The sequence below is a fragment of the Biomphalaria glabrata genome, chromosome 8, assembly GCF_947242115.1.
Source record: "Biomphalaria glabrata chromosome 8, xgBioGlab47.1, whole genome shotgun sequence".
In the NCBI taxonomy this organism is placed as follows: domain Eukaryota; kingdom Metazoa; phylum Mollusca; class Gastropoda; family Planorbidae; genus Biomphalaria; species Biomphalaria glabrata.
Genome location: NC_074718.1, coordinates 42,937,278 through 42,958,374, shown reverse-complemented (window position 1 = coordinate 42,958,374; position 21,097 = coordinate 42,937,278). Strand labels below are relative to the sequence as shown.

The following is a 21,097-nucleotide window of genomic DNA, read 5'->3' as shown; positions in this document are numbered from 1 at the left end:
TCCAGTGGCGTAGCTAGGGTGGGGGGAGGAGGGGGAGAATTTGAAAATCCCCCCGGTCCCCCTTTTAAAAGGGGGGGGGGGCAAAATGAGTGTTTATTACATTAAATATTGAATTATACGCAAAATGCTGGGCCACAAATAGGTGAATCACTCCGGGCCCTAAAATGATGGCAAATCCTTTCTACGCCCCTGCCCAGCTCTGATAGGTTCGGAAGTAAAGGCGGTTGATCTTTGTGCTGGCCACATAACACCCTCGTTAGCCGTTTGCCATAGAAACATCTTCCACCTTAGATCGCGTCAAAGAGGTTCTTTTTTTTTTTAACTTTTTAAATTCTAGACCCGGTCCTTGATTGGCCAAGACCAAAGGCACTTACTTTATATGCGTTTAAAAAGTTAAACCTATTTTCTCTATATCAACCACTCGATAAAAGGATCCTAATTATTATTATAGCTTTTATATAGCGCTACTTTTATACTTATAGCATGCTCAGAGCGCTTTTGGTCCAATCTCATTTGTGGACCAGTGGGGGGGAGGGGTATCTAGGAGTTGGTTTTCCGTGCTGCCTTTAGGCGCTCAGTAAACACAACTCTGCCCGAGTCGGGTGTCGAATCTCGAGCCCCCTTCTAGGTAGCCAAGCCAAGTCAAGTTTAAGCGCACTTAGCCTCTCGACCACGCTTCTATCATGTCTATCTCATTCCATTGAATTACGAAAGTCTCACTACCCAAGATCAGGTTTGAGCGAAAAAAATGTGAAAGAGCGTGTGACCTTAGAATTTATTTTTTGAATAACAAGTTGATATTCTGTCGCGTCCTGATCAACAGAAATTCCCGCTCTGAATCGAATCTTCTGACCTAAATAATTCTTGTCGCATGATCCGCCATCTTGCCATTAAAGCTACGTTTAAAGTATCCCGTGACAAGTCAGCAAGTCAGCTGACCTCATTGATCGTCTGCTGTCACCAACAACAACAATTATATATATGACGGTCTCGTGTAACATAACATATTTTTAAATTAAAAAACAGCAACAAAATATCTAAATTTTTACAAAGCTGAATATACTCACACATATACATTACATACACACACATACATACCTACATTTACATACTACACTCATATGGTCACACCGTCACATAGACACTCACACATGCACACACACTCCATTTAAATGCTAAACCTGACACAAAGACTTACCTATAGCTGTCATAACTAAAGGAAGTGCTAATAATATCAAAGTAAAAACTGTCACTGGCCCTGAGAAAGAAACAATGAACATGGTAAAAACTCTGTCACAGACATTAACCTAAATCTAGGCGATTAGACATGTTAACAGACAAACATGGTTAAATAAAACTCTGTTACAAACATTAACATAAACCTGAGCGGTTAGATACGTTAGCAGACAAACATGGTTAAAATAGAGCTCTGTCACAGACATTATCCTTAATCTAGGCGGTTAGATTTTTCCACAGACATACACGGTAGCATTCGGTGTTTACATTGAAAAGTGAACTTTGTCCATAAGTATATTAGGCTTAAAGCTAAACACGCATTTGGTAAGTAATTTTGTGAATATTTCTCTCTGATTTGGAGACTTGGATTAATATGGAAATCAGATAACACAGTTTATTCTCTATTTTTTTTACAAAGCTTATATAAACTCACTCTGTCTGTCTGGTAAAAAGTGTGAACACATGCATATGCATGACGCGTAGGACGTAATCATCTTCTTTTTGAAGTAACGTCTGTATTATATATGATAAGATAAGATAACACGTTATTTCTCCCACACAAATACTTCTCGGACTAAGTTCAAACCTCGCACAATTATTCTTTGACATAGACAAGACATGAGTCAATTTAAGAAAAGTAACCATGTAGAGAATGTATTACTGGTAATGGATTATCTTGTTTAATAGCAATAAGGGAAACGAATCCTTCAGTATTCACATATGTGGCTAAAATTGTTGGGTTTAGTCCCCTTAAATAATTGTTAACGCTATTTCCCTCACACAATCTCCGATCCAATTGATAAGCTAATTAATTATTAATTATTGTACCAAACAAAATTTTAAACAATAAACAAAAATACGCAATTAGTCAATTACAGTCAATTAATTATTGGTAATTAATTATTTTGTTTGCTATCGAATAAGGGAAATAACTTCAACATTATTGGTAGAAATATTTTTAAGGATGGAATCCTTCCCATTAAGATGAGTTTTTTTTTTTTTTTTTTTTTTTCAAAAGATTAAAAAAAAAATATTTTGCTTGTTTTTTGTTTGACAATGCAAGTGATTATTCCTGTTAGTTTTCGAGCCTAAAACTATGTCCTATCTTATCTTATTGTATCTTATCAATCTCGTTCTGAAAACGAGACTAAGCCTAGCTTGACATGAGACGTGTTCACTACAGAAGGTGAACATTCTAAGCTTCCTTTATAACTTTAAAGTGTGAGGAAACAAAATAGCAGGAACAAACAATAAGATCAAGATCGATTCCCTGGCCATGGAGCAAGCAGTGTGGTCTCATGAAACAAAGAGAAATAGCCTAAGGCGAGGCCAGAAGTCAAAGAAGCTCAAAGCCAGTGCAAACCAAACTGAACCAGCCACAACCAACTCATGCCGCGAATGTGAAAAGGTTTTGCAAGACCAAGTCAAAGGTTTTCCCTTATAGTACATGAGGTTGTTTCACATGTTGATTACAAAGAAGAAAATTACTTTATACGTACAAATACACAGTCTATGTTTCTGAGATTAAGTCTATGTTTCTGAGATTAAGTCTATGTTTCTGAGATTAAGTCTATGTTTCTGGGATTAAGTCTATGTTTCTGAGATTAAGTCTATGTTTCTGAGATTAAGTCTATGTTTCTGGGATTATCTTATATAATACTATGTTTCTGAGATTAAGTCTATGTTTCTGAGATGAAGTCTATGTTTCTGAGATGAAGTCTATGTTTCTGAGATTAAGTCTATGTTTCTGAGATTAAGTCTATGTTTCTGAGATTAAGTCTATGTTTCTGAGATTAAGTCTATGTTTCTGAGATTAAGTCTATGTTTCTGAGATTAAGTATATATTAAATTTCGTTGACATTCAAAACAATGGAATTATTGTTTATTTAGCAAAATTACTTTTTAAGAAATACTTTTTATAAAACAAAGCTTATCATAGAGGAAGATCGACAAAGTCAACACCGTATCTACAATACTGCTGGATTTAAATCCCTTTTTTCTATAGAAAACAAATTTAAATTAATTACCACTAATTAGTTCAAATGGATTAATTTTATGATTGATTGTCAACGATTACGAATAAATCTTGATCTGAGAATGGGAAGTGGGAGAGCAAAAAGTGTAGAAGATTTGTATCCGACGGACAGACAGACAGACAGACAGACAGGTAGACGACGGAGTGAGTTAATCTAAGCTTTGTCAAAAGAAGTCATTTGATCTAAAGAGTCTATATAGTACAGAAAGAAAAATAGTTGCATTTAAAGAATAGATATTTTAAAGTATTCAGGCTCTCTAGAAAAGAAATTCAAATAATGAAAAAAATATTTAGGACTTTAAATATAAAAGATGAGTGAAGTAATTCATTTAAACACGCTAAACCCGGTTGTTGCCAGCTCTTTACTCTATGCCAGTGAGGGCAAAATGGCGCCTGATTCCATCTTTATGGTGCTCAAGGGGGGCAAATCTTTTACGGCGTCTACCTTTAATTAAGCTCGCCTAAAAAAAAAAAAGCGCCTTTGGCATGTGATCATCTCCCTTATGGGATAGGTTGCGACCCAGCACAGCTGTCGAATTGTAAGTCAGTGCTTCTATATTGTTCACAAAAGCCTCTAGCAGGTAGAACCTGTTTATCTGTGAGGCAGTCTTGCCATCATGGGCTCATTAGGGAGCCCATTATGGTGCGAAAACGCAGCGAGTTTCCACAGAGCATCCAGAGCAATACAAAATTAGGGTTAGAACCACAGATTTATAATTAAAAAGTAAATTTTAAAAAGTATGTTAAATGTAAAAAGTAAATTAAAAGCAAAATCTTATTTAAAAAAAAAATCAACTTCTTTAAAAAAAATTAACGCCTGATAATTTTTTTGTTTTTAAATTTAAATTTATGCTTTCAATTTAAATAACACACAAGACAACCATGTTGACGGATCCACGCCCAGACCGTAGAACACTGTGGAGCAGACGAAGACAAATTGTTCATGATCATTTACATTGTTCATTGGAACCGTAACCGCCACAGTTCATCAATTATAAAGTCAAGGTCGCAAATTTAAGAGCAGAAGCGAAAAGTCAGAACCAGATCCGTTTTTTAATATTTAAAAAAAACAAAAAAAACTGGGAAGACCTCCGAATTCTGACAACACTTAAGTACGAAATTGTTCATAGTTGATCTTGAAATTATTTTGAAAGTCTACGCTACGTCTTTGGTGGCTGTTCATACTAATCGGTCAGTGCTTCTTTTACTAATTATTGATAGATATATTTTCCCCCTTTTTTTCTCCCTGTTTATTGAGTTTAAATCTCAAACAATTACTAGAACTCATGAAACGGAAGTACTGATACGGTCGTCAAGGCAACATTATTCAAGAGGTTCTACGTAGTCCATAATCATTGCCACTGTTCATTTGTCTATAAGGGCCGCATTTCATAGATTTATGACGTCATCGTCCCAAGTATAGGAGTAGGTGTGAGAGTTGACAGCACGAGATCAGTTTTTTTATATTTATGACGTCATTCCTTCGATTTTTTTTCTTTTTCCAAAAGATGACACTGTAAAAAGCAATAACAAATGTAAAAACTTTGTTCAGAAATTGTTCATAGTTCTTGCGTTCATTTGCTTGTCCTAGTTTCCCGCTCTAGACACGTGAAAGTCCGCATAAATCTCACATGGGCTTACATCTCACACGAAATGCATGATCTTCGGAGTTTTGAAGGGCAATATCTTTATTTACTAGTAAAGTCCAACAGTTCTGGGACACATACACACACAGAAGTTTTTTATAGAGGGTGTGTTGTCAGTACTCAGTCATTCTCAAACTGTGGGGGAGGCTTGTGTACACAGGCTCTGTTATCTTGTAGTCATATAAATATTGAGGTGGACCAATGTGCGGTTGTTATCAAATACACTGTTCATTATAATAGACCCGCTGGAGTCCATCAATTATAAAGTCATTGTCGCTGATATAGGAGCATTAGCGAGTGGTCAAAACAAGATCAGTTTTTCATGTTCATTACAAGATCGAAGATTATTTTTAGTTAATGACCTTTTTGGATCGTTTACCAGCTGGAAGATCAGATCATAATAATTATGTAACACGAAATAATGTATTTTTGTCCACTTTCTTATCCAAAAAATACATTGGAAAAAAAATAACGAATTTTATGGTATCACAATAATAATTTTTTTGTGGTTTATTCATATTATACTTCCACTTACAATAACGGTTCATGTTCATTTACACTATTCATTGAAATATGTTCAAAAATTGTGCAAATTTGACGATCATTAAGTTCATCATTAAATAATTTACATTAACTGACACGAAATGTCCACCCACAGCAGAACTAGATTACAGGAAAACTAATGAAAATTTTTTAACACTAGAAAGGGTGTTAACATGCATGCATATTTTGAAGTTATGCCGAATAGAATAAAATTAAACCTTGGTGTTATTTCTATTCTAGAATTTCATTTGAAGTCCTATCCATTGGAAGAATATTAGCATAAGAATCTAATTGTCTCCTTGATGAGATACTCTTTACGTTGCAATCTAGTTGACCTAAAAATATTTTATTCTATGTGGATGTTGAACCTGCATGCATACGAAATAGAACCTAAACCGACTACCGGCATACAAAGGTTTAGTCTGCACTGCATATGGCAAAATATGTAGATCACAGCTGGGACTGAGTAGCCCCTGTTAACTATTGCACTCCTCCTTCATCTTAGGACTAGGTGACAAGCTCTATTATTACAACTCTACGAAACAGCTTGTTACAAATGCTTATGTCAACTCACTTAGGATGGCTGCCTGGTCGTGCGGTTTGCGCGCTGGACTGTCGTTCTGATTTATCGATGGTCGAGGGTTCAAATCCTGCCCGCTCCCATCCCCCGTCGTCCTGTGGGAAGTTTGGACTAGGAAGTAAACTATCTTCAACTCTGAAGGAACATCCGAAACATGTAAAACATTTTTACTTTGTCTGTCTGTCTGGTAAAAAGTTTGTACACGTTATTTCTCCCACACTCATTCACTGATCAAGTTGAAACTTTGCACAATTATTCATTGGCATAGACAAGACAGGAATCAATAAGAAAAATGAACTAGTTAGTGAATCAATTACTGGCAATTAATTATTTAGTTTGATACAAACAAGGGAAAGTAATCCGTCAGTATTCACAGCTATGGCTAAATTTGTAGGGTTTTGTCCCGTAGATAATTGTTCACGCTATTCCTCTCACACTCATTATCAGATCAAGTTTATACATTAAACAATTATTTATTGTACCAATGAAAACATAAATCAATTAACAATGTTATTAATTAGTCAATTAATGTTTTGGTAATTAATTATTTTGTTTCATGCTAAACTGTGTGGTCAACCGTGACACACGGTCAAGTGTTGGGTATCGGAGAGTTAGGGGACTTGCGGGAAGTGACGAGTGTGTAAACAAGAAGAGAGGAAGTCAGCTAGTGGAGTTAGTTATCTGTATATAACGTCTGCCGTGTATATTATGTCATGTTGAAATGCTTCACAATTAGAAGGCACTTTAAACGTAAAGGGACTTGTTTCTTCACAGATGCCAAAAAAAAATAATTAAATAACTTCTATACTATTGAGATATATAGTTGTAAGGAGGGCGTTCTTCCCCTAAGATAACCTTTTTTTTTTATTTTGCTTGTCACACATTTGTGTATAACATCATTAGCAAATAGTTCTTTCTGACGTATACGGCATGTGTAGCCCACTTAGTGATTACTTACATGTGCCGCCTATGATAAACATAGACCTGTGTATAAAGTCACACGGATGCCTGGCCTCCACGCTGGCCTCACACAGACTGCCCAGCACCGAGTAATGTGTGTCCGTGTCTTCCACTTCCGTCCAGATGACAGTACTCTCGTACATGGGCTTCTCCGAAGGGGGCGGAGTCAGCTGGGGAAGAGAAGAAAAAAATGTCCCTGACATGCCAGTCGACAGACAGGAGTCTTAACTAGCTAATTTTAGAAAGGCACCAGGTCTTAAGCGATTTAAATGTCAGCCAGCTGTTTTTAACCTCAGGTGCTGTCTGGAATAGTTAAATGTATACAGGATTGGATTTATAATTTTTTTTTTGATGTTTTTATTTTAACTTTCTAAAGGATGTACTTTCTTATCTAGGGAAGTGTGCGAAAAGAGATAGCAGTTTTTTCAGCTAAATCCTTTCAATGCACCTACTGCTTCCTGGTGCAAGACTTGTTGAATAAAACTTTAATATTAATATATAGCGAGAAGAGGACGGTTAACCAGCAAGACATGGAGCCACTTCAATGCATTATTCAACACAAACAAAACAAATATACATTTTCAGAAAACCAATATTAACCAAATCGACAACCAAAGTCTATATGTTACTATTCATTTTCTCCCTTTGTTTTGTAGACAATATTGTTGATTTTAAGGGAAACTTAAAATACAGCAACTAGGTTCCCCTTTCAGACCTTGTGGTCTATAGGGCAGATGATGTAAAGGTCATCAGTTTCTGTGGCCTATGGTTAACAAGGGTGTCATGTGGCCAGCACAACGACCAACCGCCTTTATTTTTTCCCAACTAACGTCGAGTTGGGTGGACTAAGAGGCGCCCGAAGATCCCGAAGTTTAAAATCCCCGTCTTCGCCAGGATTCGAACTCCGGACCTCGGTTCGGAAGCCAAGCGCTTTACCGCTCAGCCACCGCAGCTCCACTGTATTTTATTGCTTAAAGAAATTTGGTTTTGATGCTCGGTCGTTGGGTTGTATCTCCAAACAACTAGGTCTACTAACTAGTACTAACCTATATAAGCGTATTAAATTCTTAATGAAATAAACTTGAACCGACTTGTTTTAAAATAAACTTAAACTTAGCTTTTATTTATAAATATACCCAGCTTCAATTTTAAAGTAGATGCACGTAGAAACTCAAATGAAATGGTAAATTAAAACCAAGATATATCTCGTCCATTCGAACTCACGTCTCTTGCTAGTCTCCCCTTCCAGTTTCAAACTAAGTCTTTTATTAGCCTGAATTACGACAGAAAATATTCATTTGTTTCCTCTGAAACTCTTCAGCCTACACAACCACAACCATCCGCCCCTCTTTTCATTACAGCTACACCATAAACACGTACATACATTATATAACAAACAGGATCCTAGAAATGAAGGAAAGATAACTGTGTTTAATTTCTAGTGTGAAATCCTCGACACGTTGCTGGATTCTCATAACTTAAAATGTAGCTTGATTGCAATCATTTTACCATTAGTGCAAAGCTTCTATCAACTCGATCTGTCTGTGATACAAATCTTGACTACAGCAATCTCTTTCACTTTCCATTCTGATTCATTTAAAAACAAAGCTTATTTAAGGGGAAGAACCGCAAAATCACTATCATTCATCTCAATACTGTAATATTTAACTTCCCTTTTTTCAATAGAAAAATAAATTAATTACCACCAATTATTCCACTAATTGGTTAATTTTTCGATTGATCAGAGAATGAGAAATGTTAGAAAAAACATTGTAAAAACATGTAAAATGATCCACCCAGACAGACAAAGACATACAGATGGAGTGATCATCTCAATACTGTAATATTTAACTTCCTTTTTTCATTATAAAAATAAATTAATTACCACCAATTATTCCACTAATTGGTTAATTTTTCGATTGCTCAGAGAATGAGAAATGTTAGAAAAAAAAACATATAAACATGTAAAATGATCCACCCAGACAGACAAAGACAGACAGATGGAGTGATTCAATATAAGCTTTGTTAAAAAACTGAACACAGAGAGAAATATTTGAAGGGATTACAAGGACTTATCAATTCTCTATATTTATATCAGTTTAGTACACACTAATGTATTAGTTAGTACGCGACTACGTCTTTGGCAAAAGTAAATGAGCTGCTTTAACTCTTTCTCTCCGTAATTGTATAACACATTCTGGTGGAATCAACGTTGGTATCGTCAGTTAGGAGAGAAAGAGTTAAGTAAACGCCTTCATTGACTTTTTCGTTAGTACTTGCTCTACACAATAGACTTTAGCGTATTATGAGCTATGGACAGTATAGAGGGACTTCTTTTGGTCCGACAGTTGCGCTGGGTAGGGTACGTATCCCGTATGGGAGACTAACGTATGCCAAAGGCAGTCTTTTTTGGTGAGCTAAAAGTTGGTCGACGTAACAGAGGCGCCCCACGGAAACGCTTCAAAGACCAGTTTAGGTGTCAACTTTCCTTGGCTGACATAGAAGAGAGCACCTGGTTGCATGCGGCCTCAGAACGAGACAGCTGGAGGTCACTCACAAAGGCCGCGGGATACACATTTGAGGCCAAAAGAAAATCCGCTGCCGAGGACAAACGCAGACGGCGAAAAGAAAATCTAAATCGACCACCTGCGGACAAAGGTTATGCCTGCACTGGATGTGGCAAAATATGTAGGGCACAGCTGGGACTGCGCAGCCACGGCAAATACTGCCTACCTCACTGTTCTTCGGACTCGAAGACTAACCTTATTATGAGCTGGGTTACACAAAGTGTAACTTGTGAGAAAAAAAAGTTCTGTGTGTAAGTGTCTAAATATTTTATTCTTGGATCTTCAATCCATTATTTCTGAAGTTTTCTGGTACATCCAAAGTAGGAAATTGTAGACACAGTAATCTTAGCTATTATTGATTATGATGATTAAGACTTTTTAATTCTAGATCTAGAGATGTTAACAATGGCAGTTTCGTCTGAAAATTTTATAGCGGGGCTCGTGTATCACTAGTGAAGAGTAGAATAAGTAAAACAAAAACTCAAGTCTCTTGTTTCTGAAATATGTCAAAGCGCTAGTTTCTGAAATATATCAGGGCACTAGTTTCTGAAATATATCAGGGCACTAGAGTCTGAAATATATCAGGGCACTAGTTTCTGAAATATATCAGGGCACTAGAGTCTGAAATATTTCAGGGCACTAGAGTCTGAAATATATCAGGGCACTAGAGTCTGAAATATATCAGGGCACTAGAGTCTGAAATATATCAGAGCACTAGAGTCTGAAATATATCAGGGCACTAGAGTCTGAAATATATCAGGGCACTAGAGTCTGAAATATATCAGGGCACTAGAGTCTGAAATATTTCAGGGCACTAGAGTCTGAAATATATCAGGGCACTAGTTTCTAAAATGTGTCAAAGCGCTAGTTTCCGAAATATATGAGGGCACTGGTGTATGAAATATATCAGGGCACTAGTTTCTAAAATGTGTCAAAGCGCTAGTTTCCGAAATATATGAAATATGTCAGGGCACTAGTGTATGAAATATATCATATATGAGGGCACTGGTGTATGAAATATTTGAGGGCACTAGTTTCTAAAATGTGTCAAAGCGCTAGTTTCCGAAATATATGAGGGCACTGTTGTATGAAATATATCAGGGCACTAGTGTCTGAAATATGTCAAGGCACCTACTCATTGAGATATTTGATAAAGCAAAGTATATAATAAATCCTTTAAAAAAACTACAACAAAGCTTATCTAAGGGGAACAACAACGCACTTACAACTATATCTCTTAACAATGTAGAAGTTAGTTCCCTTTTTCTATATCCAACAAAATAATTACTTGCTAATCTCATCAAGGTTCTCGTACATTTAGCCCTTTTGTTAATGACAGCTTTAGAATGGCCTCGACTTATTGTCAAAGGAACAACGTTTAGACAAGAGTCAAGTGTAAAGAATGTGATATTGATAACATCTCTAGAGCTATTGGCATACGAGGCTCATTACTTCCAGCGAGGGAATTAAGAAAATGAATTTTTCAAAACAAGTTTTCTAATTTAATAAAGATGAAGCCAACAATTATATTTAAAAAAACAACAAAAAACAACAAAAAACAAAACAAAAAAAAACCCAAAAAAACTAATTAAAATTTCAGCCGATAAACAAAAAAAAAAAAAGAAAAGAAAGTTAAGCTCTGTAAATATTACATTTTTTTTTTTAAATTTATAATGCTTGGTCCTGTGTGGTGTTAGACACCTTATTGATATAGGTTAGTTATTTTAGTTATTTAGCGACGCACCATAGTAGACGCATATTGAACGGGACTAGTGACGTTTGGGATATGTTGGGTTAGAGACCGGAAAATCAGTTAGCGTTAGAACATTCCAGGGTAACGACGTGTTTAGTGACAGAGACTTCTACTGTGGCCTTTTATCATAATAAATATATATTAACTTGTTCATCATCGTTGACTACATCTCTTCACCTGTTACAATCGATGTGCCAGTTCTTGTTTGTGTTGTTGGTCAACTACACGTAATACACCCGAACAATTACACCCAAACGATTGCAGAGTAATTGGTTGACTTCAAGACAGCCTGAACTAGCAACATCACAGTGGCGACCCCGAACCTCGAAGCCGGACCCTTGATGAAGCCGAACATCGAACCGGACCTCGAAGCAGAACGTTTACTCAGGTGAGGGTCGTGCACTCGAAGATATAAGATTTCATCGGAGTACGGCTGAACACAGCAGTATCGCAGAGTGACTTTGTTCTAGATCTACATACAGTCGTCGCCTGTTTGATCGCACGTTCAACGAGCCGTTAACTCAGGGTGACCTTCGTCAGGACAGTAATCATCGTAACGTCTGGTCTACTTAACCAGTATATTATCAAAGCCTGATCTTCATATGCTGAATCGACCTACAACCAGAGAAACCGTTCGTTCATAACGGGTGAGAGATCGTTAGTGAACCTGTTGGACATATTTTTTCTTCGTCATAGGAGCCACATTGAGTATCAAGTTTTACCTCGTCAGTTTCGAGAAGGACAGTTTGCCCGCTGTCAGAAGTATTGTGAGTACTACAAGTTTGGTAGCTAACTAAATCGAAATCGCTCTGTCGTCTTACCCTTGGAGAGATTCTTGTGGAGCAGTTTGCTCATTGAACCGGTTGCTTGCCACGTTTATAACGGTCACTGTGTTTAACCTTTGGAAGGTTAGTGAAGTAATCTTTATCAGTACTGAACATTGATATATCTAGTATTCGTCGGTCTAGACCATACCTAGACTTGTTAGCAGTGAAGTTGTGGAAACAGCTACATCCACTTAATTTCGTTGAAAACCGTTAATCGTGTAACGGAACGTCGTCGGAGGTGACCTTGGTTTCACCTAGTCTACATTGGACAGTTTGGTCTAGTGAAGCAACGTACAACAGCAAACTTCGTCGTACTACCAGAGTAGCAGCAGAAGCAGTGAACTATTTTAGAGAACCGTTATTCGTCAGCCCAGATCAAGTCATCGTCAAGAAAGTCGTTATTCGTCAGCCCAGATCAAGTCATCGTCAAGAAATTCGTTATTCGTCAGTCGTCCAGATCAAGTTGTCGTCAAGAGACTGTTATTTGTCAGTAATCATCTACACAAGTCAAGTCATCGCTAGAAGAACCGTTAACCTATTCGTCAGTAACTGTGTATACAAAGTCGTCGGAACTACACATACGGTCATCAACAGTCGTCAAAGAAACTGGAACATTTTGCTGTGGCATATCAGGACATCTGTGGCATTACGTGGGATACTGGTAGCACCGGAGAACAGAGTCAGAACTGGAAGAGAGGCAGTGGAATTTGTTGTGATCTAGCATATTCGGGAGTCCGAACAAAGGGATCTTTCTTATCAAAAGCTAAGTGCCATTTTTCTTATTAGTATATGTTTAGATTGCCCTTAGAAATAGATTTTGTCTAAATTTGGTACGTTAGCCTGAGTAAAATCAGGTGGTGCGCCTTAAAACCCGTCGGGGTAGAAGACGTAATTTAGATGAAAAGCTATATTATACGTTTAGGATTGTAATTTGTTTTGTTTGTGTAAACGTCATATCCGTTGTTGCCTGGTTACTTCGTGACGTTATCATTGTGTGCCATATTGTCATATCCCAACCCATAGTGATAGTCTCATTTTAATTATTTCATTTGTTTATATTATTTTAAATTATTTATTTTTATTAATTTAATTAGATCTGTATTTTTTTTCACTTAATGATAGAAAGTGCGGGTAGGATTCTTTCATTGTGAATCAGACTAAAATAATTTTAGTTTGAGCGGTTAAAATCAATTATGATTTTGCCATGAGAATAATGCCGAAACTGGCTATGTAGTCAAACACTATCGTCTGGCTAAATTTAGATCTGCAAATTGTTGTACATCTCTTTGGTACAATTTAATTATCTAGACTCTAATTTGAAATATTATTAATTGGAAGATGAATGAAGGTAGTACATTCTAGATATATATATATCTTGTTGAAGATATATTTGACACTGTATACACATATTTGTTTCGTATGGTTAAATAGAACCATAATCTACTCTAGATCTAGACTCTAGACAGTCTTTGAATTTACTCTAAACACTTCACTGTGACTTCAGTCATACCAGATTTTGAAATTGATCATAGTTATTCATACTAGATCTAAAAGTCATAGTGCTCTTGATAACTATAGATCTAAATAGTATTATTATACATACTATAATATACTAGATTTAAATTTGTGTGTAATACTGGACCTAATATACAGATTTGAATATAACCATAATAACTCAGACTAGATTTATACATTTACTAAATCTATAGATAGAGACATATCATTTAAAATTTGTATAAAAGTGTGGAAAAACTTAAATATAAAATAAGTTTAAAGTATAGCCATAACTAATATAGGCCAAGTAAAAATATATATAAAATATAAAACACAATGGCTACATCATCATATGTGGACCTTAAGGAGGTTAAGGAAACAGCTATGCAGGATGGAAAGGCCATGGAGTTAAAAGGAAAGGACTTAGCAGCTTATGTACAGCAAGTTGTGAAGGAAGAAACGGAACGTCAAAGACAAGAGATAGAAAGACAAGAAGAACGTCAAAGACAAGAGATAGAAAGACAAGAAGAACGTCAAAGACAAGAGATAGAGAGACAAGATAGGATCAGAAAGGAAGAATATGAGAAGCAAAAAGAGGACCGAGAACATGAAGCTAAAATGGAGAAGATGAGATTGGATGCAGCACAAGCCAGAGCCCAAACTGAACAAGGAAATAACACTAATAACTCAAATAATTATACCACTCAAAGAGACAACCCTAATTCACAAACATGGCTAAAGAGAAAAATACAAAGTTTTGATGAACAGAAGGATGACATTGGTGATTTCCTGAAAAGATATGAGGCAAAAATGTCTACATTTAATATGCCTGAAGAAGAATGGTCTGAAATACTGATAGACTTTGTTCATGGTCAAGCTCTAACAATATGCCAAAATCATGACCATCATATTGATGATAGCTATCAGGTTTTAAAAAGAGAGTTATTGAATGCCTATGGTCATAATGCTACAACTTTTAGAAAGAAATACTTTGACAATATACCATCATTAGAAATAGAACCCCAAACTACCATTAATATGGAAAAGGATTTTTTCAATAAGTGGGTAAAATTAGAAAAAGTGAATAACTCTTATGAGGGATTAAAAAATTTTATTTTAGTGGACAACTTTGTAAATAAATGTGATCCTCAATTACAATCTTTTATTAGAGAAAGAAACCCCAAAACTATAGATGAAATAACAGAGATAATGAGAGTATATAAAAATGCCTATCCAAATAAACCATTTTCTGATAGGGATAAGAGCAAAGTAGATTTAATAGGATACACCAAAGAAAATGTTGATAGAAGTAGAAATAGAAACAGATCAAATAGTGGAAATAGAAAATATAGTGAAATAATCTGTTTTAAATGTCAAGGAAAAGGTCATATAGCAGCTAACTGTAGAAGAGGGAATAGTAGGTCTGGAAGTAGAAATAGATACAATGAACAAAATAACAGTAGATATAGGAGTAGAGATAGGAATGACAGGGGAAATTATAGAAATAGGAGTTACAGTAGGGAATACAAAAATAAAGGTACAGATAGGATATATTTCATGGAAGGAAATAGGAACAATTTTGCAGTGTACCCAGGGTTTGTAGATAGAATTCCGGTGGAATTAATCAGGGATTCAGGTTGTAACACCTTGGCAGTAAAAACTAAATTTGTCAAACCTCATTGGTATAAAGGGTTTACTAGGAAAGTAGAATTAGCAGATGGCACTGTAAGGGAATTTAAAGCTATAAGGGTATACATTGAAACCCCATTTTTCACTGGTTATTGTGATGGCATTGCAATACCAGAAATGAGATATGATATGTTAGTAGGAAACATAAAAGGAGTTAAAGAATGTTCAAGAAAAGAATTAGAAGACTGGCAAAACAAATACAAAAACATAAGACAAAATCATGAAAACATAGAAACACAAAATATAACAAGTATGATAATAACAAGATCAATGGATAAAAAAGATGAGAAACAGGAAAATACAATAAATGTAATAAGTAATGATAAAGAAAAAGAAACCAGTAATGTAATACAAATAGAAAATACAGATGTTAAGGAAAGAGAGATAGAAAATGAAACACAAAATAGTCTTGAAACACAAATATTTCAAAGTGAAAAAGAAACAACACCCACATTTGCATTAGAACAAATGAATGACAATATTATTGGGAAAATTTATTCGAGAATATCAGATAAAAACAATAATAATCCAATGGAGAAATTTTGCATAGAGAATAAAATATTGTTTAGACAAACAAGTAATGATAATAAGAAAATAAAACAACTTGTCTTACCACAGAAATATTGGAAAGATGTTTTAATCATGACACATGATAATAATTTAGCAGCACATAGGGGAGTAAAGAAATGTTATAGGAATTTGTCAAAACAAGTATTTTGGCCCAAAATGAAAGCAACAATCAACAAATACATAAACTCATGTGACATATGTCAAAAGAGATCGAACAAAAGTCTAGTGAATAAAGCACCTATTCAAGAAATGGATGAACCTACAGCACCATTTCAGAAAATATCTATTGATTTAATAGGTCCTTTAATTCAAACTGAAAATAATAACAAATACATTCTAACAGTAATAGACATGTTTAGTAGATACCCAGAGGCAATCCCATTATCAAATACAAGTGCAGAAAATATCATTAATGCCATAACTCAAAAAGTAATTACAAGACATGGTATACCTAAAATTATATTGAGTGATCAGGGATCTCAGTTTAAGTCAGAACAATTTAAGAAATGGACTAAACAATACAATATACAACACATATACTCTTCGGTTTACCACCCGGAGAGTAACGGTTTATGTGAACGATATGGTGGATCATTAAAAAGATCACTAACAAAGATAATTCAGAATAATCAGAACAAGTGGGATCATTACATTAACTATGTACTATTTGCTCATAGAAACAACATCCATGAAGCAACACAATTTTCACCATATGAAATAATACATGGAAGAAAACCCAGAGATGAATTAGATGTTTTTAAAGAAAATCTAATAGACAATGAGAATAAATTAAATAATGACAGTGAAACAACAATCACAACAGAATTGAAAGAAATATGGACTCAAGCATATAACAACAATAAGAAGTACAAACAAAGTGCTCATGAGAATCTAAATAAGAAAAGACAATTGAAAACACTAGAAGTAGGAAACAATGTATTAATATTGATAAATGACCTGAAAAATAAAATTGGTAAACAATGGAAAGGTCCATTTAAGGTGATAAAACAAATTAATGATGTGAATTATCAAATTGAAATAAATGGGAAAATTAAAACATATCACATAAATAATTTGAAACTGTATCATGATAGAGAAGATGAGTTAATACAAAACATTCAGGAGGAAATAGAAAATAAATTTTCAGAAAGAGAAGAATGCTTGATGATAATAACAAATGAAAATCACAATGAAAATGATATTAAGGAAATACCTGTAATAGAAACAAAAGAGAATCAAACTTGGCAAAAGATTAATCTTAATAATCTAACTAAGGAAAAGTCAAAAGACATAACTAAAATAATACAGGAATACAAAGAAATTTTTTCCAGCATACCAGGAAAAACAAATATTATTAAACATGACATTAAAGTAACAGACACAAAACCTATCAAGCTTAAGCCATATAGAATACCGTTACATTTACAAGACAAAGTAAAGAAAGAAATAGACAATTTACTAGAATCAGGTATAATTAAGCCATCAACATCTCCTTATGCTTCACCAATTGTGATAGCCAAAAAGAAGAATGGAGATATAAGGTTATGTATTGATTATAGGAAACTTAACAACATCACAGAATTTGACCCATATCCAATGCCAAATATAGAGGATATTTTACATAAATTAAATGGAGCAAAATTTTTTACTAAATTGGATTTAACTAAAGGTTATTGGCAAATACCTTTAACAGAAAATGCAAAACCTTACACAGCATTTGTAACACCATATGGTATTTTTCAATGGAATTATATGAGTTTTGGATTAGTAAATGCACCTGCCACATTTAATAGAATGATGAACATGATAATTGGAAACAAAGAAAATGTTATTTGCTATTTGGATGACATATGTATTTTTAATAATAGTTGGGAGGAACATTTGGTAGATGTAAAAGAAGTATTCAAAATAATAAAAGAAAGTGGACTTACAATTCAAGCAGAAAAAGTAGAAATAGGATTGGAGGAAATAATTTTCTTAGGACATAAAATAAATAACAACATGATTAGCCCTATTGAAGATAACATAAAGAAAGTACTTAATATTGAAATACCTACAACAAAAAGACAAATTAAAAGCATATTGGGAATAGTAAATTATTACAGAAAGTTTATAAAAAACTTAGCAGAAATAGTGAATCCACTAAATGACTTACTTAAAAAAGGAAAACCTCAAAAAGTAGTTTGTAATGAGGAATGTGTGAAAGCTATTGACAGAATTAAAGATGTTTTTAGTCATGAACTAATATTAAGACTACCTGATAAAGACAAAATATTTTATGTCACAACTGATGCATCTGGTAATGCTATTGGTGGTTGTTTAATGCAGAACTATGATAACTTACATCCTATATTATATGTAAGCAGAAAATTATCAGAGGCAGAGAAAAAATATAGTGTCATTGAAAGAGAAGCCTTAGCTGTAATATGGGTAATTACTAAGCTAGAGAGCTATTTAATAGGAAGGAAATTCATATTATTAACTGATCATAAACCTATTCAGTATATACAGCAAAAGAGCATGAAAAACAGTCGTGTTTATAGATGGTTCTTAGCACTACAGGAATATAAATTTGAAGTGAAAGCTATTAGTGGATCTGTGAATATTGTAGCTGATCTATTGTCTAGAATGACATTGAAGTGAAACAATTTTGTAAATAAACTATGATTATATTGAGTATGTAATATATATTAATATATTGACACCATTTATATGTTATGGAAAAGGGAGATAAGTAAATTTGATGTTAAGCATTTAAAAGTAAGTATGGATATTTTTTTTTATGTGAATCATTTCATATATCATTGACGAAAGTTAGTTCTATGGAAAAGGGTGAGTATAAAAGAAAAATGGACAAAAGCGTATAAAAGGGTGGTAAGAAAAAAAATTTATTGAATGTGTAAATAAAGTTTATAATTGTTTTTTTGAAATATTGTATTTTATCAGATTACTGCCAGTGAAGAACATTTGTGATGTATGACGTGCCCATAAGATGCCACATTGTCTTTTATGATGAACTGTGTACCAATGAAGATGATTCTGGAATGTTATGAACTGTTATGAACATTGACATGAATATGAGGAACTGTCAAGATGAAGATGTCAAGATGAAGAGATCAAGATTTTATGTTTGTGGTCTTCCCCTTAAATTGAAAATGCCCTTGTAAGACTTGACAGTAGTGGAAAAATATTGACATATTTTTTTTCAAGGGGGGGAGGAATCTGTTAGACACCTTATTGATATAGGTTAGTTATTTTAGTTATTTAGCGACGCACCATAGTAGACGCATATTGAACGGGACTAGTGACGTTTGGGATATGTTGGGTTAGAGACCGGAAAATCAGTTAGCGTTAGAACATTCCAGGGTAACGACGTGTTTAGTGACAGAGACTTCTACTGTGGCCTTTTATCATAATAAATATATATTAACTTGTTCATCATCGTTGACTACATCTCTTCACCTGTTACAATCGATGTGCCAGTTCTTGTTTGTGTTGTTGGTCAACTACACGTAATACACCCGAACAATTACACCCAAACGATTGCAGAGTAATTGGTTGACTTCAAGACAGCCTGAACTAGCAACATCACAGTGGGTTTCAATTAATGAACAGATTAGATTTTTTAAAAATGATCATTCTTTTCAGCCCCCTTCGCCCCAAACAGACACAAATACACACATGCATACTCTCACGCTTATCCTCTTCTATTCATTTAGCACTTATCTTAATAACTTATCCTAATCACTTGATTCCAATGACCAACTCAGAGACATTACAAAGACAGGAAATGATACTCATAACATTCAAACTGTTGAGACGATAAGCATTAGAGTACACACGCAAGTTTATCTCCGCCATTGACATTTTGGAACTATATTGTTTATTCAGACTTAAATAAATATTTTTTGTTTCAATTATGGTTAAGAAGTACAGGCCTAGAAAGATAAAACACAGTTTAGAACACAAAGAAATAACTTTAGATAAAACTAATTTAGTTGAACTATACATGTCGTATTCCATACGCTAGGACAGTGATGCCCAACCTAATTCGACCCGCGGGCCGTTTTAATTTCCGACACTCGTCTAGCGGGCCACATGACGGAAAAGTTACAAAAACGAAATGAAATTGTTCTGAAACTATTTTGGTAGAAACTTGTGGATTTAATACTTAGCTAATAGGTTATTGGACAATTATCTTTGTTACGTGTCAGAAAATAGCTTCATTTCTCGACTTAAAATGTGAGTACCAGTGTAGGTAGCTTTACCACCGACTCATTTTATGGTCTCTTTTTCCCATGGATCCTCCAATCTCTAGGCGTAGTTTAACACTCTTTTATTCGCGACACAAACCAAGAATGCCGCCATATTTATTTAATAATGCCGTTTTTATGTTGTTGTTTTATTAAACAGCCCAGACACTTTCTTTCTAAAATAAATATGTTGGCTTATTAACATATTCAACAAAAAAAGTACACACAGGCTCACTTTACTTTTCCTGGTAGATTCTACATTCAGAGTTCCAAAGCATAAACACACAAATGTTAAAGATCATAATACCGATCCACCGGCGAAAAAATGAGGGCCCAAACGTAAATAAAGATACATTTTTTCAACCTTTTTTTTGAAAGGGAGATTTCTACACTTTGTGCCGACGATTCGGTGGGCCGGATGGAACCACATCGCGGGCCGGATGAGGCCCGCGGGCCGTATTTTGGGCATCACTGCGCTAGGACAAGTGCTCCTTCTTCCCTAGCGACATTAGAGAATGGGTTGCCTGAATCAGCCAGGAAAACCTACGACTTAGCAGTGTTTAAGTTACTGTTTAACATGCATGACTAGATTGACACGTGAAATGCGTAGGACGTAACTATCTTTTTTTTTTTGTTTTTAAAGTAACTTCTGTAACATATAAGATAAGAAGATAAGATGTCTCTCTACGACCAATATTACATTTCTTTGGGAAAATTCCCTCTCAAGAGGAACTTATGAGACCTTGACATGGTCTTTTTTCCATTAGTAACTGTCACAACACAAGATGTTGTGGTGCCGGGGATTTTACTTGAATTAAAATAGTTGAATAAATGACGATCTAGGAATCACAATAAAAGATTCTTTGCTAAAACACAACTCTGGAACTTTATTTAAATATAAAATGTAAGTACAGCTTATGTACAAGTTACAGATCAACAAGCTC

The 21,097-nt window shown here is 34.8% G+C and overlaps 1 protein-coding gene and 1 long non-coding RNA gene across 2 annotated transcripts in view; one reads left to right on the top strand and one right to left on the bottom strand.

The window, feature by feature from the left end:
- LOC106065358 (uncharacterized) overlaps positions 1-21,097 on the bottom strand; it is a 58,696-nt gene that overhangs the window by 8,396 nt on the left and 29,203 nt on the right. Inside the window, exons 2-3 of the mRNA XM_056038306.1 lie at positions 6,999-7,170; positions 1,199-1,258 (exon numbers count right to left, since the gene is read on the bottom strand). Coding sequence (XP_055894281.1) covers positions 1,199-1,258; positions 6,999-7,170 — 232 coding nt within the window. The remainder of the gene's footprint in view (positions 1-1,198; positions 1,259-6,998; positions 7,171-21,097) is intronic.
- On the top strand, positions 11,265-19,336 carry LOC129927746 (uncharacterized). The gene is made up of 2 exons (XR_008779373.1): positions 11,265-13,495; positions 18,847-19,336. It is a non-coding gene; the product is annotated as an uncharacterized LOC129927746 (long non-coding RNA).